The 23,255-nt window shown below is 37.0% G+C and overlaps 1 protein-coding gene across 3 annotated transcripts in view; it reads left to right on the forward strand.

Moving 5' to 3' along the window:
* The window catches only part of tubgcp3.L (tubulin gamma complex associated protein 3 L homeolog), a 56,349-nt gene extending 34,916 nt beyond the window's left edge, over positions 1-21,433 (forward strand). For all 3 annotated transcript variants that reach the window (XM_018247189.2, XM_018247188.2, XM_018247190.2), the window contains 7 exons: positions 2,399-2,467; positions 5,166-5,301; positions 6,221-6,309; positions 6,437-6,568; positions 16,323-16,463; positions 17,449-17,565; positions 20,513-21,433. In XM_018247189.2, the coding sequence (XP_018102678.1) occupies positions 2,399-2,467; positions 5,166-5,301; positions 6,221-6,309; positions 6,437-6,568; positions 16,323-16,463; positions 17,449-17,565; positions 20,513-20,671 (843 nt within the window). In that variant the 3' untranslated portion in view covers positions 20,672-21,433. The remainder of the gene's footprint in view (positions 1-2,398; positions 2,468-5,165; positions 5,302-6,220; positions 6,310-6,436; positions 6,569-16,322; positions 16,464-17,448; positions 17,566-20,512) is intronic.
* Positions 21,434-23,255: the final 1,822 nt, after the last annotated feature.

Raw genomic sequence — 23,255 nt, forward strand, 5'->3', positions numbered from 1 at the left:
AAACTCATCCATGTTCTATTCATTCCTATGGGATTTTTAGAATTCTATTTATCAATGGATGAAAGTTAGAACTCACCATTTGATGAATACGGTTCTAGAAATCCCCTAAGAATGAATAGAACGTGGAAGAGTTTTTATTTATTAAGCTTTGTGTTACGCAGCTCTGTACAATTCTACAAAATAGAGGGCAAGTATTAGAACAATAATCAATAAGTTTAAATATACAGTGTTTAAGTGCCATGCGATAAGAGACACAGCAGGAAGTCCCTTCCCTGAAGAGCTTATCTAAGTCGCAGGAACAATTGCAAGATCAGTTATACTGGCTGGAACACTCTTATCGGGTTATGTAATAAAATGCACAACTTTTGCCCAGGAGCAGTAACCCATAGCAACCAATCAGCAGTTAGCTTTTTACTGGTCCCCTTTTTAAAGCAAACATCTTAACTGCTCCTGGGCAAATTTGGTGACTTTTATTACATATGGGGGTTAGAAGCTTACAACTCTACTGAGGGAACCATTCATCACTTTGGAAGTGCTCAAGTTTTCCCTGAAATGTAGAAGTTGTGCCCTGATTTCACAGCTTCTTCGTACCTTATTCAGCCTGACAAAACAATGAAATACTATGGTATTTGGGCAGTGAGGCTACACACAATTTATAGGGAATTTAAGCTGAAGATCTGTTGGTGAGTGAGACTAGCCATATATATAGTTTCTGTTTTAGTTTCTGTTGTTTTAGGATTAGATATTCTGTATATTTTTTTACTTATTTATTATGGAAAAGATGCAGTTTTCCTTTAGTTTCTGTATAAAAATGCTGTAGACTAATGCTGTAGAAATTTTGAAAATGCTTGTATCCTAAAACATTTATAGTGTTTAATTCGGATGTACCTTCCTTACCAGTATAAAGTAATAAACAAACATCCTTAGAATTGGCACCTAAAGTGGCGCTAGACGGAGAACATAATAACCTCAATTTTCTTTTGATGATTCAAATGGGGCCATTTACTAGAAATAAGAAGACATTATTTATAGCATTCATCTGGGCTGTAAAAATAAAAATCAAGGCTGCATCTTTAAAATAATAGTCTCTTGTTAGTGAGAGTGCCTTCAAGCTAATAACTTAGGCAGGCCTTCAACAACAACAAAAAAGAGATTGAAATGTGCCGCTGATCCAATCATCTACCCCCACCCCTTCTAACTGAGCTCTAGTGCATATTGGTTATGCAGAGTCTTTGTGAGACATTTTATTTCCCTTTTGTGTATATATAGATTTTGAAATTTCATTGCTACTGTCTAATTGGTCACTCCACTTGAAAGTGTTTGTGTCTGCCTTTTAAAAATTGTAGAGTGGAGAAATTCAGCAGAAAATATATTTTAGTACCCAGAAAAAAATTAACTCCTAAAATTTTTTGCCATTTTGAATAATGGTCAGCGTTTGTTGTTTAAATCATTTCATTGGCTAGCTACAAAGGTGTGCCTGAAGTAAATGTATTGTTTGCACTATGACAACTGCAGGCTGTTCATTTGCATTTTTACTGTAGCTGACATATATGTTGTACTCATCACAACTTTTATTATTACATGTTTTCAGTACATAATGGCATGCAACTCAATGTAAACACAATGGTTATTATCCTTATGAACTGTGCTGTAGATTGGCTCCCGACAGGATATATTCTCTCGTTCAGCTTTCTCTTAACACAACAAATTAATTTAACATAATCCTAGTAGGAAACTGGAATTCTTGTTATTGTAGCATTTAAAGGAGAATTCAACCCATTTGTAAAAAAACAGAGTACCCCCCACTCCAGGTAGACCTCCCTCCTCCCCCTCCAGGGAAATGCCCCATACTTTATAACTTTGTACCTTTATACCTTTGATTAATAACCCCCTTAATATCTTGGTTTACCCAAAATTGTTGTGGCCTTAGTTACACAACAGCAAAAATGGTGTATGCAGCGGGTACAAAATGTACGGAAGTATGCAAATAATCCAATCTGCCCATTCATCACAGACTCTTTGCACTACTGTAGTTGACTGTTATAGTATTTTTTTTTTCTTCACAATGTGGGTTATATAATAAAAGACACTATGTTTGCATAGGTGCAGTAACGTATAGCAACTAATCAGAAGGTTGTATGTACTGGTCTCCTGTTTAAAAATCGTATTGGTTGCTATCAGTTACTGCTCCTGGGCGGATTCTGCACCCAGGCACACAAGAGTGCTGGCTTCCTGTGGTATTGTTTTTATATTTATATATATATATATATATATATATATATATATATATATATATATATATATATATATATATATATATATATATATATATATATATATATATATATATATATATATATATACACACACATATTAAGTATCTATTCTTCACTTCTAGGTTTCACCAGGTGACACTGGATGGGACGTGTTCAGTTTAGATTATCATGTTGATGGACCTATTGCCACAGTATGTTGATTGTACCTCTTTTTGATATAAATCTTGTGCTTCTTTTGAATCCTGTAATGCAAACAGTTAAATATGTTCTGAAATCATCCCAGTTTTCAGTATGACAATTTAGAGATTGTTCATCATCACGATGCACATGCACATTTTCAGTCTTTTCAGCGGTCCATTAACCTGTCCAATAACTGGTATGCTCACTCATTCATACACAGGGAGTGCACTTGCAATTGTGCTCAACAGAACAAACTGTGAGCCAATGCTGTGTCACTAGCTGTGGACCAGCCATAGACAAGCCCTGAATGCAGCTTCTGGCTTCTATCAAATGTTTCTCTAATGTGCTGCTTGGTAGCTAACTCACTAGGGATGATAAAATGCTATACAAAAGTTGTACAACACATGTTACAGGGACTGTTTGCTTTGTATAATAAAAGAAATTATAATTGTTCTGTCTGTCCTTGTCTATTGCAAGACTACAGACACACTTTTTCAAAAATCAGCCACCTTCAGTTAAGACTAAAGATGCAAATGAGGAGGATAACAAGCAACTGTAGTACTAGTTGGAGGAGAGCTGACCACCAATACAGTGTTGCAATATTATGAGTAGTCTAGAAAAGGAGAAGACGAACACTCCTCACCCCTTCAGTTTTCCAGATATCAGATCAGTAAAACATGAAATAAACCCAATAGGATTGTTTTTGCTACAGTATGGATGTATGCATCTTAGTTACTATCATATACAAGGTACTGTTTTATTATTACAAAGAGAGAAAATAATTGTTAAAAAATTTGAATTATTTGGTTAAAATGAACTATATGAGATTTGGCCTTAATGTAATTCAGATTTAATTTGTATAACTGATCCTATGTGTATGTATCAGGGGAAAAAAAAAAATCTCTCTCTCTCTCTCTCTCTCTCTCTCTCTCTATTTGTTTGCAAGGATCCGCACACCAATGTTTTCATCAAAATAAGTGTTTTATTTAGTACATAGATCTATGTACTAAATAAAACACTTATTTTGATGAAAACATTGGTGTGCGGATCCTTGCAAACAAACCTCTATATGAATTTTTGGACCCTGCACCCACAAAGATTAAACAAAGTATATATATATATATATATATATATATATATATATATATATATATATATATATATATATATATATATATATATATATATATATATATATATCCTTATAATATTAAAAAAAAAATCTTTGTGTCAGAAAGTGTCTTCCTAATATGATGTTGCTTGTGAAATAGATACAATATATGCAGTGTAGGGAAGACTCCTTCCTTAATGCTTTAAAATGGAAGTGCTTTGTATTCAGAAGAACTAGAGAATCTTTGATTAAGAAGATCATTTTGTCTGCAAATCTCTTATTATGTCAGCACTTAAGCCCAAATCTAAGTCTCTTTAAATTCTTAATAAGCTCAAAAATCCCCTTTTATTTCAACCCTTTCTTATATATTTTTTTTTAATAATTCATTTGTTCCTTTTGAGATTTAAGCATATCCTTGATAAAATGGCTCATTCATTGTGCTCCATTATTCACAGACTATCAACTAATTTGCAATAATTTCCCTGGAACAGTAGAATATATTTAAGTACAATCATATTTTTTTATATTTAAAATAAAACACGATGATGGATTCTTTAGGACTGATGAGAAAATAGATGGTTTATTGTTCAAAAGAGCTTTCTCGTATAAAATCAGTGAATTTTTTTTTTTTCTTAAATGAAGCCAAAACTTGCTTTCAGATTGCAAACGGCATTTTAGAAATGCTTGAAAATGTTTGTAATGAAGTGTTATCTAATTTGTATGCACTTTTAGGATACATCTATATACTGAAGGAGTTTGGAGAAGTGGGAAAGTGCAAGTGTGTGTTAGTAAGAAGATTATGTTGGTTAAAGTCAAGGTCTGCATTTAAAGTACCACTGACTCTAAAATGTATCTTGTATGAAAAAGCATGCAATATCAGTTGTAGCATTAAATATCTATTTCCATGAATAAATATTCCCATAAAATAATAGGCAAAATATTTACATTTTTATTGGTGGTTCAGGTATGGGATCACTTATCCAGAAAGCTCTGAATTATGGGAAGGCCAGTTCCCACAAATTCTGTTTTAAGATAGTCCATTGATGTCTTTATTCTTTGTAATAATAAAACAGTACCTTGTACTTGATAGTAACTACGCTTTGAGTCCATATTGGTGGCAAAACAATCCTATTGGGTATATTTAATATTTAAATGATTTTTACCACTTAACTTAATGTATGGTGATTCCAATTAGAGGAAAGGCACCATATCTGGACAACCCCAGTCTCCAAGCAGATAATTAATATTATGTCTGTATATCTTTGCATTAAGAAGAATGTTAAATTGCAATGTTAGTCTCCTTGCAGGAATTGCAAATTCATTCTGGTCCTATACACAAAATATCTTAATGTTTATCCCAAATTCTTATAAATTAAGGTCTTCTTAATCCGAGTAGTGCCCTTAAATATGATAATGTTACCAGCAAAGCTCTTGGAAGGAGGAAGGGTAATCATATGTCATCTCTAGAAGATATATTTTTGTAAATAACATAAGCCATTAACATGGAATGTTAAATATGGACCTTACGCAATAGTCTAAACTGTTAGTAAATGATGTAAAGCGATGTTTATGTTCCATGTTTGCTTTGTATATGGCAGGTATTCACTAGAGAGTGTTTGAGTCATTACCTCAGGGTGTTTAACTTCCTCTGGCGAGCAAAGAGGATGGAGTATATACTTACAGACATATGGAAAGGACAAATGTGCAATGCAAAACTACTCAAAAGCATGCCAGGTAAGAACAAGAGGCTGAAGATCACATGTGTGTTTTTACTCTTATTTGAGACCTACCATAACAAAAAGCTTGGGAACTGTGATGTGGCTATTTCTTCTTAGTACATTACATTTATACCCTCATGTTGTTCAGTGATCTAAATAAAGATTTGGGCATGGGCCCTTTTCTTTATATGCTAACTGCCAAATCCCCTTTATCTACTTAATACTTTGCCATGTTTGAGCCCCTTAATTTCCACCCCTGATCTAAGATCTAAATCTTTTGATACCCCACATCACAAGCCCAGAAGGGGCTGCAACTCTGGTGGTGACACACTTCAATTTAGAGAAATGTTTTATTAAAATTTCAAGTAAGGATGCATTGAATCGCCCGAATTCTTGTTGAAAGATTCAGGCGAATACCAATCCGAATCCTAATTTGCATATGCAAATTGGGTCAGGAAAGGAAAAAGTGGAAAAAAACTTCTTTTGTGATGAAAAGTCACGTTATTTTGCATATGTAAATGTGGATTTGGTTTGGCCAGGCACAAGGATTCGACCGAATCTGAATCCTACTGATAAAGGCTGAATCCTGGCTGAATCCCGAACCGAATCCTGGATTCGGTGCATCCCTAATTTCAAGTGCCATCTCGGATATAGACCATGGAGAAAGCCAGTGGCAACCATCCATCCATCAGCCTATGAGGGCTGAACATGGTGACCATAGTATATAGACATATATAATTCAACTAAGTAAATGAAGTGCACCAAAATAAGAAAATTTGAATTAAATAGTTTTCATAAAATCCCCTGTTTAGTTTCCAGTTTCTATTACATGGCAAAAGTATGTACCACAACCAAAACACATGGTTCAATATGACAATCCGTGTTTTTTTAATATTTAATGTGTTTTATTGGCTTTTATTTTGTTAATATTGCAGAGCTGTCTGGGGTCCTCCATCAGTGTCACATACTGGCATCAGAAATGGTCCATTTCATTCATCAGATGCAGTATTACATCACGTTTGAGGTATGCTTAGATATTTTTTCTTTACAGCCCTTGATGTAGCAGATGATCTTGGTTTTTCATTGTTAATGCCCCTGATGTGTGTACAAGGTTTATTTTGATTCTGCTCATGAGGTGAATGTTTCCTTAGGTCCTGGAATGCTCCTGGGATGAGCTTTGGAAGAAAGTGCTGCAAGCACAAGACTTGGATCATATTATTGCAGCACATGACGTTTTCTTGGACACTATAATTTCTCGCTGTCTTCTTGATAGTGAATCCAGAGTAAGTGCTTTTTCCTTAATATTAATTATATAATGTGCCTTTGTGCCTCTGCTGTAATATAGCTTATTGTATAACATGTTGACTAGATATCACTTAGTACCTTTTGTTGCAGTTAAATCCATAGGCAATAATGAAAAATGTCTGTTAAAATTCCCATACAAGAGCCAATGAATAAGTTTTAAAATAAAACCTTCTTGATAATTTGCCTGTATTTTATGATTGATTGTATATTCTTTCCTAGATCTTTTAAGGTAGATGACATCTCATAGGGATATAACCTGCTACAGTTCTTGGCTCTGTTTCTTAGAGACTAGTAGTGTAACAAGCAGTCTTGTTAAAAACTCATCTTAGTGTAATGGAGAGGTGCACAAACTTTGTCTTGTATTGGTATACAATCCCCTCCCTTCCTGCTTTGTTGTTGTTGCTTTTGCAGGGGTCAATTATGCAGGAAGATTATCTATGTATCTCCCTCACAAGAACCTGACACAGAATAGCTTCATTTTCCCTGTTTGCCTAGTTTAGCTCAAGAAATAACAAAGCATAGATTTTTTTTTCATAAAATGAATTGGCAAAAAATGAATGAATTGGCACAAGTCCTATTCATTAAACTGATGTTGAATAAAGTTGTATATTACCCCTTAAAGGAGAACTAACCCCTATTCCCCCTCCAACCACCTCCACTGCCCCCTTCAAGCTCCTTCCCGCAGGATATATTCTTCTGAGAAGTCAACCTGTATCCTGACCTTCTGTAAATCTGCAGGGTTGTGCAGCATAGTTCAAAGGCGCCATCTTCTGTCTGTGTCTGATACTCTTCTGTTAGAGCTGCGACACCGATCTTGGAGGAGCATGCACAGTAGAACCGGTCTAACAGAAGAGGATCAGACACAGACAGAAGATCTCACCTTTGAATTCTGCAGATTTATAGTAGGATACAGGTCGACCTTTTTAAAAGAATAGATGCTGTGGGGAGTTAGCTTGCAAGCAGAGGCAATGGAGGGGGGTTAGAGTTTGGTTCTCCTTTAAAGGCCAACAGATCCCAGCCAGTCCAATATACTCTGCATTGTTTGCATCATTCTTTGCAACCAGTTCTTATTTTCTACATGACTTAATGCAGTTCTTTAGTTCTCGGTTTCACTGTGAGAAGAGTTGTAAATGACTGGGATCTTAGAATCAGGAATCCAGAACTTAAAGGGATCCTGTAATCGGAAAACATGAGTTAATAGTGCTACTCCAGCAGAATTCTGCACTGAAATCCATTTCTCAAAAGAGCAAACAGATTTTTTTATATTCACTTTTGAAATCTGACATGGGGCTAGACATTTTGTCAATTTCCCAGCAACCCCCAGTCATGTGACTTGTGCATGCACTTTAGGAGAGAAATGCTTTCTGGCAGGCTGCTGTTTTTCCTTCTCAATGTAACTGAATGTGTCTGTGAGACATGGGTTTTTACTATTGAGTGTTGTTCTTAGATCTACCAGGCAGCTGTTATCTTGTGTTAGGGAGCTGTTATCTGTTTACCTTCCCATTGTTCTTTTGTTTGGCTGCTGTGGGGGAAAAGGGAGGGGGGGTGATATCACTCCAACTTGCAGTACAGCAGTAAAGAGTGACTGAAGTTTATCAGAGCACAGGTCACATGACTTGGGGCAGCTGGGAAATTGACAATATGTCTAGCCCCATGTCAGATTTCAAAATTGAATATAAAAAAATCTGTTTGCTCTTTTGAGAAATGGATTTCAGTGCAGAATTCTGCTGGAGCAGCACTATTAACCCTTTAAGTGCCACAGAACGTAGAATCTACGTTCTGTGGATCAAAGGACCAAAGTGCCACAGATCGTAGATTCTACGTTCTGCAGCACTTCCGGGTTTGCGAGCGGAGGAGCGGCTGTTAGAGCCGCTCGCTCCGCTCCTTCACGATCCCCTGCCCCTAGACAACGAGCAGAGCAGGGGATCGAGTGGCCCCTGGGGCGCGTTCGCCCAGGGGCCCAAAAAACAGCAGCAGGCACGTGTTACTTACGTGTCCTGCTGCTGCAGCCTACACCGCGCCGTAGATCTCCGCCCCCACAGCACAGGGACACAGATGACGTCGCAGATCTCTTCCAGGGGCTCTTCCTGATCGTCTGCAACAGTCTCCAGCGACTTTTTCAGGTTAGTGCAACAATTACACACACAAACACACCAACACACACTTATTACAGTAATACACACTTAGATTCACACTTACACACACTTACACATACATTTTTGGGGATTGGGGGGGTCACTTACACTCACTGCACTTACACACACGTGCACACGCACACACGCGCACATAACATGTAATTTACCATTTGTGCACACGCACATACATGGCATTGTGGCTTTTTTTTTTTTTTCTTATCGCATCGTCTCTTTTTTTGGCTGAAAAAAATGTTTTATTGCCATTACGAATAGCGTATTCGCTAACCGTACTGTGCAATATCTTTTGTATGTTATTTCGGCGATTATATTGCAATTTTGGGTATTTTGGTGCATTTTTAGCCATTTTATTGAATTTTTAGCCATTTTATTGCATTTTCAGCTCTGCGTATGTTGTGTTCACTTGTTTCTAGCCGTATAACCTGTTTGGCCCAGCTAAAATATTCAAACTGTGATTCTGACGGCCGATAACACTAGTCTGGAAAAAAAACATTGATTTTTGTGGTTTTATTGGATTTTTTTGCATTTCACTCTTTACTGCCTTATTTTGTTTTGCCTTGTAAATTTTATCTACTATATATCCATTTGGGGGTCTCTGTGCGCCACATAGTTTGGTATATCTATGCATATTGGGCATCAAAGTGTTCAGTAGACCCCTGGCGTTCATATTTAGGATGTTTTATGCTGATACGTTACGAAATGTGGGGCATATAATGGGGTAAAATTCAAGCTTTGTGACGATTTTCAGAAATTTGATAAAAACCGTTATGTTCAGCATTGCTTTGCAGTTTGGCAGTTTGCAGTAGAAACACTTATTTACCCATATTGGATTCGTCAGAATGTGTACTTTCTGAAAATATATGGTTTTCTGGGGTCTCTGTACTGTTAGGGGGGTCTAATGTCGCATAATACAAACACCAGGTGCTCATATTGCAGCAGCCAGCGCGTCAGCCGTGAAAATGTATATACACTATTGTCATTTGGGGGTCTCTGTGCGCCACATAGTTTGGTATATCTATGCATATTGGGCATCAAAGTGTTCAGTAAACCCCTGGCGTTCATATTTAGGATGTTTTATGCTGATACGTTACGAAATGTGTGGCATATAATGGGGTAAAATTCAAGCTTTGTGACGATTTTCAGAAATTTGATAAAAACCGTTATGTTCAGCATTGCTTTGCAGTTTGGCAGTTTGAAGTAGAAACACTTATTAACCCATATTGGATTCGTCAGAATGTGTACTTTCTGAAAATATATGGTTTTCTGGGGTCTCTGTACTGTTAGGGGGGTCTAATGTCGCATAATACACACACCAGGTGCTCATATTGCAGCAGCCAGCGCATCAGCCGTGAAAATGTATATACACTATTGTCATTTGGGGGTCTCTGTGCGCCACATAGTTTGGTATATCTATGCATATTGGGCATCAAAGTGTTCAGTAGACCCCTGGCGTTCATATTTATTATGTTTTATGCTGATACGTTACGAAATGTGTGGCATATAATGGGGTAAAATTCAAGCTTTGTGACGATTTTCAGAAATTTGATAAAAACCGTTATGTTCAGCATTGCTTTGCAGTTTGCAGTAGAAACACTTATTTACCCATATTGGATTCGTCAGAATGTGTACTTTCTGAAAATATATGGTTTTCTGGGGTCTCTGTACTGTTAGGGGGGTCTAATGTTGCATAATACACACACCAGGTGCTTATATTGCAGCAGCCAGCGCGTCAGCCGTGAAAAATGTATATACACTATTGTCATTTGGGGGTCTCTGTGCGCCACATAGTTTGGTATATCTATGCATATTGGGCATCAAAGTGTTCAGTAGACCCCTGGCGTTCATATTTAGGATGTTTTATGCTGATAAGTTACGAAATGTGTGGCATATAATGGGGTAGAATTCAAGCTTTGTGACGATTTTCAGAAATTTGATAAAAACCGTTAGGTTCAGCATTGCTTTGCAGTTTGGCAGTTTGCAGTAGAAACACTTATTTACCCATATTGGATTCGTCAGAATGTGTACTTTCTGAAAATATATGGTTTTCTGGGGTCTCTGTACTGTTAGGGGGGTCTAATGTCGCATAATACAAACACCAGGTGCTCATATTGCAGCAGCCAGCGCGTCAGCCGTGAAAATGTATATACACTATTGTCATTTGGGGGTCTCTGTGCGCCACATAGTTTGGTATATCTATGCATATCGGGCATCAAAGTGTTCAGTAAACCCCTGGCGTTCATATTTAGGATGTTTTATGCTGATACGTTACGAAATGTGTGGCATATAATGGGGTAAAATTCAAGCTTTGTGACGATTTTCAGAAATTTGATAAAAACCGTTATGTTCAGCATTGCTTTGCAGTTTGGCAGTTTGAAGTAGAAACACTTATTAACCCATATTGGATTCGTCAGAATGTGTACTTTCTGAAAATATATGGTTTTCTGGGGTCTCTGTACTGTTAGGGGGGTCTAATGTCGCATAATACACACACCAGGTGCTCATATTGCAGCAGCCAGCGCATCAGCCGTGAAAATGTATATACAGTACACTATTGTCATTTGGGGGTCTCTGTGCGCCACATAGTTTGGTATATCTATGCATATTGGGCATCAAAGTGTTCAGTAGACCCCTGGCGTTCATATTTATTATGTTTTATGCTGATACGTTACGAAATGTGTGGCATATAATGGGGTAAAATTCAAGCTTTGTGACGATTTTCAGAAATTTGATAAAAACCGTTATGTTCAGCATTGCTTTGCAGTTTGCAGTAGAAACACTTATTTACCCATATTGGATTCGTCAGAATGTGTACTTTCTGAAAATATATGGTTTTCTGGGGTCTCTGTACTGTTAGGGGGGTCTAATGTTGCATAATACACACACCAGGTGCTTATATTGCAGCAGCCAGCGCGTCAGCCGTGAAAATGTATATACACTATTGTCATTTGGGGGTCTCTGTGCGCCACATAGTTTGGTATATCTATGCATACTGGGCATCAAAGTGTTCAGTAGACCCCTGGCGTTCATATTTAGGATGTTTTATGCTGATAAGTTACGAAATGTGTGGCATATAATGGGGTAGAATTCAAGCTTTGTGACGATTTTCCGAAATTTGATAAAAACCGTTATGTTCAGCATTGCTTTGCAGTTTGGCAGTTTGCAGTAGAAACACTTATTTACCCATATTGGATTCGTCAGAATGTGTACTTTCTGAAAATATATGGTTTTCTGGGGTCTCTGTACTGTTAGGGGGTCTAATGTCGCATAATACACACACCAGGTGCTCATATTGCAGCAGCCAGCGCGTCAGCCGTGAAAATGTATATACACTATTGTCATTTGGGGGTCTCTGTGCGCCACATAGTTTGGTATATCTATGCATATCGGGCATCAAAGTGTTCAGTAGACCCCTGGCGTTCATATTTAGGATGTTTTATGCTGATACGTTACGAAATGTGTGGCATATATAATGGGATAAAATTCAAGCTTTGTGACGATTTTCAGAAATTTGATAAAAACCGTTATGTTCAGCATTGCTTTGCAGTTTGGCAGTTTGCAGTAGAAACACTTATTTACCCATATTGGATTCGTCAGAATGTGTACTTTCTGAAAATATATGGTTTTCTGGGGTCTCTGTACTGTTAGGGGGGGTCTAATGTCGCATATTACACACACCAGGTGCTTATATTGCAGCGGCCAGCGCGCGTCAGCCGTGAAAATGTATATACACTATTGTCATTTGGGGGTCTCTGTGCGCCACATAGTTTGGTATATCTATGCATATTGGGCATCAAAGTGTTTAGTAGACCCCTGGCGTTCATATTTAGGATGTTTTATACTGATAAGTTACGAAATGTGGGGCATATAATGGGGTAAAATTCAAGCTTTGTGACGATTTTCAGAAATTTGATAAAAACCGTTATGTTCAGCATTGCTTTGCAGTTTGGCAGTTTGCAGTAGAAACACTTATTTACCCATATTGGATTCGTCAGAATGTGTACTTTCTGAAAATATATGGTTTTCTGGGGTCTCTGTACTGTTAGGTGGTCTAATGTCGCATAATACACACACCAGGTGGTTATATTGAAGCAGCCAGCGCGTCAGCCGTGAAAATGTCTATACATATTGTCATTTGGGGGTCTCTGTGCGCCACAAAGTTTGGTATATCTATGCACATTGGGCATCAAACTGTTTAGTAGACCCATATGTTTATATTTAGGATGCTTTATGCTGGTAATGATACATGGACAATACGATGCTGGAAAGTTGAAGCTTTGAGGCAATTTCCAGATATTTCACCAAAACCGCCAAATTTGGCAAAGCCTTGCGACTCAGTAGTTTGGAGCAGAAAGGCATGGGTACCCATTTTAGATTCTGTAGAATGTGTACTTTCCAAAAATATATGGGGTTGGGGGTAAACATATATTTCTGTGTTTTTACCCCACAAAAATGCAGTCAATGTGTTGATTTTTCATTAGATGAAGTTACCCACAGGACAATTTGTATGTGCTAACTTCATTTTGGGGCCTCTAAATGCCATATACTTTGGTAAACTTATGAACAATGGCCACCAAAATGTTCAGAGGAACCCTGGCAATCATATTTAGGGTGCTTTTTCTTAGTACGTAATGACACATGGGTAATATGGTGCTGGGAAGTTGAAGCTTTGAGGCAATTTTCAGATATTTCACCAAAACCGACAACTTTGGGAAAGCCTTGCGACTCAGTAGTTTGGAGCAATAAGGCATGGGTACCCATTTTAGATTCTGTAGAATGTGTACTTTCCAAAAATGTATGGGTTTGGGGGGTCAACATATATTTCTGTGTTTTTACCCCACAAAAATGCAGTCAATGTGTTGATTTTTCATTAGCTGAAGTTACCCACGGGACTGTTTGTATGCGCTAACTTCATTTTGGGGCCTCTAAATGCCAGATACTTTGGTAAACCTATGAACAATGGCCACCAAACTGTTCGGAAGAACCCTGGCAATCATATTTAGGGTGCTTTTTCTTGGTGCATAACGATACATGGGTGATATGGTGCTGAGAAGTTGAAGCTTTGAGGCAATTTTCAGATATTTCACCAAAACCGACAATTGTGGGAAAGCCTTGCGACTCAGTAGTTTGGAGCAGAAAGGCATGGGTACCCATTTTAGATTCTGTAGAATGTGTACTTTCCAAAAATATATGGGTTTTGGGGGGTAAACATATATTTCTGTGTTTTTACCCCAAAAAAATGCAGTCAATGTGTTGATTTTTCATTAGCTGAAGTTACCCACGGGACTGTTTGTATGCGCTAACTTCATTTTGGGGCCTCTAAATGCCAGATACTTTGGTAAACTTATGAACAATGGCCACCAAAATGTTCAGAGGAACCCTGGCAATCATATTTAGGGTGCTTTTTCTTAGTACGTAATGACACATGGGTGATATGGTGCTGGGAAGTTGAAGCTTTGAGGCAATTTTCAGATATTTCACCAAAACCGACAACTTTGGGAAAGCCTTGCGACTCAGTAGTTTGGAGCAATAAGGCATGGGTAACCATTTTAGATTCAGTAGAATGTGTACTTTCCAAAAATGTATGGGTTTGGGGGGTAAACATATATTTCTGTGTTTTTACCCCACAAAAATGCAGTCAATGTGTTGATCTTTCATTAGCTGAAGTTACCCACAGGACTATTTGTATGCACTAACTTCATTTTGGGGCCTCTAAATGCCAGATACTTTGGTAAACCTATGAACAATGGCCACCAAACTGTTCGGAGGAACCCTGGCAATCATATTTAGGGTGCTTTTTCTTGGTGCATAACGATACATGGGTGATATGGTGCTGGGAAGTTGAAGCTTTGAGGCAATTTTCAGATATTTCACCAAAACCGACAATTGTGGGAAAGCCTTGCGACTCAGTAGTTTGGAGCAGAAAGGCATGGGTACCCATTTTAGATTCGGTAGAATGTGTACTTTCCAAAAATATATGGGTTTTGGGGGGTAAACATATATTTCTGTGTTTTTACCCCACAAAACTGCAGTCAATGTGTTGATCTTTCATTAGCTGAAGTTACCCACGGGACTGTTTGTATGCGCTAACTTCATTTTGGGGCCTCTAAATGCCAGATACTTTGGTAAACTTATGAACAATGACCAGCAAAATGTTCAGAGGAACCCTGGCAATCATATTTAGGGTGCTTTTTCTTAGTACGTAATGATAAATGGGCGATATGGTGCTGGGAAGTTGAAGGTTTGAGGAAATTTTCAGATATTTCACCAAAACCGACAATTTTGGGAAAGCCTTGCGACTCAGTAGTTTGGAGCAGAAAGGCATGGGTACCCATTTTAGATTCAGTAGAATGTGTACTTTCCAAAAATATATGGGTTTGGGAGGTAAACATATATTTCTGTGTTTTTACCCCACAAAAAATGCAGCCAATGTGTTGATTTCTCAGTAGCTGAAGTAAAGTCCTGAACAATTTGGATGTGCTAACTACATATTGGTGTCTCTAAATGCCAGATACTTTGGTAAACCTATGCATAATGGGTATCAAACTGTTCAGTGGACCCCTGGCAATCATATTTCAGGTGCTTTTTCTTGGTACCTAATATAGTTTGGGATATGCGGAGCAGCAAAATAAAACCTTTGAAATGATTTTTCAGAATTTTGAATTTTTTGTTGAAAAACCGCTATGTTCAGACAAGCTTTTATGTTTGGTAGTTGGGAGTAGAGAGACATAGTTACCCATTTTGTAATCGGCAGAATGTGTACTTTTCAAAAATTTATGGTTTTCTGGGGTAAACCTACGGTTTCAGGATTTTTTGCCTTGGAATCTAAAGCATGCCGTTTTCTGCCTTAGTGCTTTCAAAATTCGGTAATATACTGCCGGGAGTTTTTGCTGTACAGAAATCCTAAATCTCCCTAAAACTATACATATCTGGTATTGGCACGTTCGAGAGACATAAGGCTTTCCAAATCAGTTGGATTTTCATCCGTAAAATGAAATATTTTTCTGGTATAAATTGATATACGATGAAAAATGGTAATTTTTCATTTTTTTTTGGTATTTAGCACTATAAATTTTTTTGCACAGGTGGAAATACATGAAAACTCAGGCAGATTTAGAAAGCTCAGTTTCTACCGAAAAAAACAATGTATAGTTTTCCTAGGTAAACTATAGGTTTCCCCTCAGAAAATGCCCCTAAAGTGAGAGAGCACAAAATGTTTCAAAAACGGCTGGCATTTCGCGTAACCAAAATGTGAAATTCTGCTGGCACTTAAAGGGTTAACTGATTAATTTTGAAAAAAACATTTTTTCCCATGACAGTATCCCTTTAAAGGAAATAGGTTGGGTACTTGGAGGTAACACCACGTGTCCACTTGTGTCTCTTTGAATGTTTCAGTTACAATCTGTAAGATTATTGTGGTTTGCAAATGAAATGGTTTTGTGTAAGAAGAAACTTTTATGTTGTGTAATATAAAAGTCTTCAAAGGACTCTACACTTCATTTTAAGGCGTGGGCTAGTAATTATCAAAAGTTGCATTCCTGCATATGAGTATAGCTGAACATTGGATTTCCCTTTTCTATAGGCTCTGCTAAATCAACTTCGGGCTGTATTCGATCAGATAATACAGTTTCAGAATGCACAAGATGCTCTGTATAGGGCTGCGTTGGAAGAGTTACAGCAGAGACTACAGTTCGAAGAACGTAAAAAAGAGAGAGAATCAGAGGTACAGCTTTTTCCATTATCAAATATGGTATTTTAGAGCCATGTTTAATTATTAGAATTATTGTTTTTAATTCAGCATTGTAATACTTTTTAATGTAACATTGTAAGTACAAAGTGTGCCCGGGTGTTTATAGCAGCTCCTTAAAATAGTGACCAATAAAACCAGAATTCAGATGCATGAAAAAAATTTTTTTAAACATGGAATAAACCAAAATAGGATTTTTTTGCCACCAATATGGATTCATGCAGCTTAGTCAAAATCAAGCGCACAGTGCTGTTTTATTATTACAGAGAAAAAGGAAATCATTTTCATTAACTAGAATTATTTACTTCTCATAAACTTCTCGTAATTTGGAGCTGTCTGTATAACAGGTTTTCTCATACCTATACTGATATTGCGAAGCGTAAAAATTAAATACATTGTATTTTTGTTGTCAATCAACTTTAATAAATATTACCCTGATAACTTTAGACTCAGCTGTGCAGTGCGGACTTTGGGGCTTATTTACTAGAAGTGGCCAATTTGCCTCGTTACTGTAAGACAGTGGGGCTCATTTATCAACACTAGGCAAATTTGCCCATGGGCAGTTACCTATAGCAACCAATTCATGATAAGGTTTTTGAAACCAGCTGCAAGTAGAACAATGATTGCGGCAATCTGATTGGTTGCCATGGGTTACTGCCCATGGGCAAATTTGCCCAGTGTTGATAAATGAGCCCCATTGACTCTACCTGCAGCAGACTGAGTGCAAATTAGCTCAGAGTTGCTAATTGAATCCCCATTGTTTCTTTAAAATACGGGAAGATCACTTGATCTGAACAGGTGAAACATGTCAAAGCATTAAAGAATGTTTTATTTGAGAAATTCCATAGAATTAATTTTTGATAAAGGGCAAGAGAAGGCTGTACAAGAAAACACAATCAGATGATGTCCCAGGGGGTTATGTAAATTCAGTGTGGTTCATTTCAGCATTTCTTTACTTTAGGGACAGTGGGGAGTTACTGCAGCTGAAGAAGAAGAAGAGAACAAAAGGATTCAGGAATTTCAAGAATCAATACCGAAGATGCGCTCTCAGCTGAGAATTCTCACTCATTTCTATCAGGTACTCGCTTTTATTAGGAACATGGATACCATGTGTAATTCACTGATAAAACAGCATGCTTTATTTGGAATGTTTTGCTTCTGTTAAATAGCTTCATTAGTGCAGTAGTCTCAATTGTTTTTTGAAAGTGAAAGAAAAAATGTAAGATCAGTGTGACTTCATACTGTATTTCTATTTACATAAGGTTTTAGAATGGTTTGGAGATGGGTATGCCTGAGTATACTGAGGTGTGGAAAATAGAGTGCATGCTGTTGTCTCTGTCATGAAATAGAGATGAACTCATACCAGTAACTGCATAAAGCATACCCCTAAACTGTAAGACTTATTCCAGCAAATAATTACTCTTCCCCATAAAATGGCAGAAAAAAAGCAAATTCTATGTTTTACAGCAGGGACACAGTAGAACAGGATTACTTTTGGAAGAATCTGGAAAAAAATAATTTGGGGTTAATATCTTGTTGATTTTTTTGTTTTTGTTTCCAGCTTCCTGGTTTATGTGAGGTAGATAATTAGAGAGCTAGTCTGTAGATAAATCCCTTGCACCATGGACTTGTGCTTAATGCGGAAACTAAAACAATGACAAAATAGGCATGGGGGCTGGGCTTGTTTATTTGTGTTTTTTCTGAGAAAAACTATTCTCCTATTTCTTCTTTATAATAATTAGAAAAATGTATTGTATGTATTTAATGATAATTGGCCACACACAAAAGCATTTGCCTACTTATGCCATTCTCAGTATTCCCTCATTCTCATTATTGGCAACCAAAAAGGCAATACTCAGTTTATTTTTAAAAAAAAAGAAGCCAAGGGAGTGCACACTCCAAAAATAAAAATACAAAAATCTATATTAAATAATCACATCATAAAAAGCCTTTTTTTATGATCTGAATATTTTATAAAGATGTTTGTATTTTTATTTTTGGAGTGTGCACTCCCTTGGATTCTTTTGTTTAATGGATTGGGATTGTTTGTGGGCTGGCACCTTTATTTTTTTAGGGTGTGCCTTCCCCATGCTTGTTACTAAACATTTATATTAGGAGGCTCCAAGGCAGGTATGTCAAACTTAAAGGAGAACTCAGGCTTCCAAACCAAAATTTGATAAAGGCCCACATAACACAGAAACCCCTAATATACCCATCACAGTTACTGGTTTCTTCAAAAAGTATGAATAAATGCCATTGTCTATGATGAAATCCAGATGGTTAACAGATCTTCTCTTTCTGCATCATTTGAAATCCTGGCAGGGAAGGAGGGACTAAACACTGATGTTACATATTGTAACAACTTCTCCACAGCTTACAGACAATATGCAGAGCTACATAACCCACAATGCATTGCACTGTGACATTCTGTTCCTTATTGAAATCACATGTACAGGGGTTTGAAGGATGCAGGCTAAGGACAGATTACAGTTGATACAAAGTAACAGCAGCTCAGCAAAGTAGTCAAAACCATTCAAAATCATGAAAAGTCTGCATATTTTTAAATTGATGTATATTGCAAAATTGAAATTATGTTTACTTTTCAAAAAGCTTAAGTTATGTTTTTGTGGCGTTCCCATTTTAAGCAAGGGTGCCATGCACAACAGAGGAATGCTAGAGCGTACAAGGGGGCATGCAAACCAGTTTACTTGCTTGAATTTCAATATTGAATCCTTTTATAGCGATTTCATAAACGTAAAGCAATATATCCCAGATAAATGTAACATTTTGGAGGTCACATTCTAAAGAAAGCATGAGAAGAGTCTGGTGGCTGCAAAGTAGGAGAGTAGGCTGCATGCGGTTCCCTTAACAATCCAGCTCTAAAGCCTCCTGGGCATACAGACATTTATATTTTGTAGAGTTAACAAACAGGTTTGTCTCCCAGCCTTCATAAGAGCACCATATTTCTGTATTTATAGTTAAATTACAAAACATAGGCTGACACATTGTTATCCATTGTTATCCAGAATGCCCAGGACCTAGGGTTTTATTGATAAGTGATCTTTCCATAATTTGGATATCAATACCATACCATTTAAATGTGAATGAAGCCCAACAGGATTGTTTTGCCTCCAATAAGCATTAATAACATCTTAATTTAGATCAAGTACAAGGCACTTTGTTATTATTACAGGGAAAAGAGAAATAACTGTTTAAAATCTGAATCATTTTATTAAAATGAGTCTATGGCAGATGACCGTCCCGTAATTTGAAGCTTCTGGAGAACGGGTTTCCAGATAATGGTTCCTCTACCAGTACTGACAAATATGCACAACTGTTATTTTTTTGTGTGAGGGTCTGGATTAGGCATTTCAAAGGAGAAGGAAAGGCTAAAAGGAAGTACGTTTTATTTGAGAGGTCTATATAAATACACCAGTTAACCCTCAAAGTAATGCTGCTCTGAGTCCTGTCAAAATAAACACAGCATTTCTTTCCTTCTATTGTGTACACATGGGCTTCTGTATCAGACTTCCTGATTTCAGCATAAACTTCCAGGTCTAGGGCTTGAGCATGCTCAGTTTGCTCCTCTCCCCCTCGCTCCTCCCCTCCCTGTTGTAATCTGAGCCCAGAGCTATGAGTGAGCAGGGAGAGCCTCAGGCAGGAGTGAAATCACACCAAGCTTATATGGCAGCTGCTATCCTAAACAAATGAGAGAGCTTCTAGAGCTGTTTACTCATGTATAGTAAAGAATTCTGCAGAATAAATAAAGTGTTATAGCTTGCACTTATTAGCCATTATTGTGGCTAATAAGCTGCTTTGGTAGCTTTCCTTCTCCTTTAACTAATCAGCACAGATAATCCTAAAAACAGGAGACCAAGCACACGGGGCCTTTGGTTGACTCTGTCATAGTTAGCACCCCCAGTTAAGAGCCAGTTTGAACAATATCCAACAGATGGGCCTCTGGGTTTGAAATGTAAATGTTATTATAATACAAACTTATTGCAATCTTTGTTTTTGCTCAACAGGGTATTGTTGAACAGTTTTTGGTGTTGTTGACAACAAGTACAGATGAAAGCCTGAGATTTTTGAGCTTTAGGTTGGACTTCAATGAACATTATAAAGCAAGGGAACCAAGACTACGTGTGTCACTGGGAACCAGGGGGAGGCGCAGCTTACATGTATGATGCTCTGTAAATAAATATTCCCACCATACCAAATAGTGTGCAGTGCTTTGCTTATGTTATTTATTCAGGCAGCAAACATTTCCGTGTGTAATAGCGTAATATGCACTTGAGGACGAGGAGAAGGAAAATGGGTCTTTTTATACATTGTATTTTAGGTAGGAAGAGACTATATGAATCTGTTTACACTGTAAATTTCAGTAATGTATATTTTTATGACACATTTCTGTTGTGATTTTTAAGCCTGTGTTATATATAAAGTATCTGAAATATTATTCTTTCATAACACAGTTTAATTTTAAATCATTGTAAATCGTTCATTTCAGTCTTTGTTTTATCAGCCTAATTTGCTCATTGCACCAAACATGACTTCTCACACAACCGAACCTCATGTAAAACAGGCACAATTTGATTTTCAGTGTGGATTTCCATTTGACAATGACAACCAATGAAATTTGATTTTGCACTTCTGTTCTTGTTTGAATCAATGCATCTTGTTCCAGGTTACATATTTCAGCATGATGTTCGGGTTATTCTCTGAGCACATTTACAGGCATTAGAGGTCTAAGAGAGATGAGTAATACTAAAGCTGTCTGTCACCTATTTTTCATTGTAAATATTTATGTAACTTTGCCCTGAAATCAGGGTAACTGTGTTTTTAATTATATTTGTAAGGTATTTATACCAACTAATTCAAAATCTCATTTATTATATTTACTACGTCACAGAGTTAAACCTAGGCAAATAAAAAAAAAAAAAACATTATTTGAAGCTTGTGTTTATTGTGTGTTACTAGTGGTGCTTATATAGTAGGTTGGAGAAATCTGTGCTAGCTCCAGCAAAGGATAAGCTGAGGCTTTCTATAAAATGGAAGTGCACTACATACTGTATAAGCGTTGGTGTAAGAGAGCATTCAGCTGCGTAAAAGACAGCATGGACTCTTCTTTTTTTTCTTTCTATTTTGTACAGGTATAAGAACTTTTATTCAGAAACCCATATCTAGAAAGCTCAGAATTACAGAAAGACCATCTCCCATAGACATTTTATCCAAATAATCCCAATTTTTTTAAAATGATTTCCTTTTTCTCTGTAATAATAAAACAGTACCTTGTACTTGATCCCAACGAAGATATAATTAATCCTTATTGGAGGCAAAACCATTGGATTGGATTTATTTAAATTTTACATGATTTTCTAGTAGACTTAAAGTATGAAGATCCAAATTACGGAAATATCCGTAATCCGGAAAACCCCAGGTTCCGAGTATTCTGAATAACCGGACGCGCGTGTGTGTGTGTGTGGTGTTTGTTGCTTCGCCCTATTACCTCTTTTAATCACAATGCTTTTAGACACTAGTAGTGTGACTCATTATGTTAATTTGAATTCAAAACCCATTTAACATCTTTCAACAAACACTTGCCTTAACTTTTCTATTAATAATGGGAAAATATTCAAAAGGCTTAATGGTTTGAAAAATCATTCATTTCCTCTCTGTTCAGCCTTCTGACTTTTTTAATTTTAACAATCTGTAGAACTTCCAGAGGCAGATCAATGGTTTTTGCAGCCACTGATAATTTATGCTTTGCGTCCCTGCCCCTCGTTAATAAAAAGAGGGAGGGAACCAGTGGCACTTGGGGTACAGAACAATAGCTGACACAGAGAAACCATGTCTGTTGTTACAATTGCTTCCTGAACCCCCCCCCCCCCTTGTCTTGAGTCAATGGCAACCGTCTTGCTATCTGTGGCGTTCCTGCATCCAGTTAAGTGACATGCACCCTTTTTCTTTTTAGTAGGAGGGCTTTTGTTAAGTGACTTTACACAGAAGTATTTTTTTTACTATAGCAAGTGCATAAAGGAAACCATTAACCAATTAGGGTGACAACTCAGATATAAGGAAATTATTACTAATTAAAAAGCAAGTATTTAAAGGGGTGGTTCACCTTTAAGTTAACTTTTAGTATGATATAAAATGGCCAATCTTTTAAATTGGTCTTCATATTTTATTTTTTGTAGTTTTTAAAATGTTTGCCTTCTCCTTCTGACTCTTTCCAGCTTTCAAATGGGGGTCACTGACCCCATCTAAATAACAAATGCTCTTTAAGGCTACAAATCTATTGTTATTGTTACTTTTTATTAATTCTCTTTCTATTCAGGCCCTCTCCTATTCATGTTCCAGTCTGTTGTTCAAATCAGTGCTTGGTTACTAGGACAATTTGGACCTTAGCAACCAGATTGTCAAAATCACAAACTGGAGAGCTGCTGAATAAAATACAAAAATTGCCAAATAATAAAAAATTAAAACCAATTGCAAATTGAAATGATCACTCACCATACTAAAAGTTAACTCAAAGGTGAACAACCCCTTTAATAACTAAAAGTCAGAGAGGATAGATGCTTCTTTTAGAGCATGTAATTACATGAGCAATTATTAAAAAGCAACAATTAAAGTGGTAAAAATAGAATGTACAGTAGTAAAGATTTTTTTTTTAAGAGTATGGCTTTCTTAACAAATTTGGATACATTTGGTTGCAATGTTGTATATAAAATGCAATTGTGTCAAATCAGTTCTTGTAAAGAACAGTGGAGT

The sequence above is a fragment of the Xenopus laevis genome, chromosome 2L (assembly GCF_017654675.1).
Source record: "Xenopus laevis strain J_2021 chromosome 2L, Xenopus_laevis_v10.1, whole genome shotgun sequence".
In the NCBI taxonomy this organism is placed as follows: Eukaryota; Metazoa; Chordata; class Amphibia; order Anura; family Pipidae; genus Xenopus; species Xenopus laevis.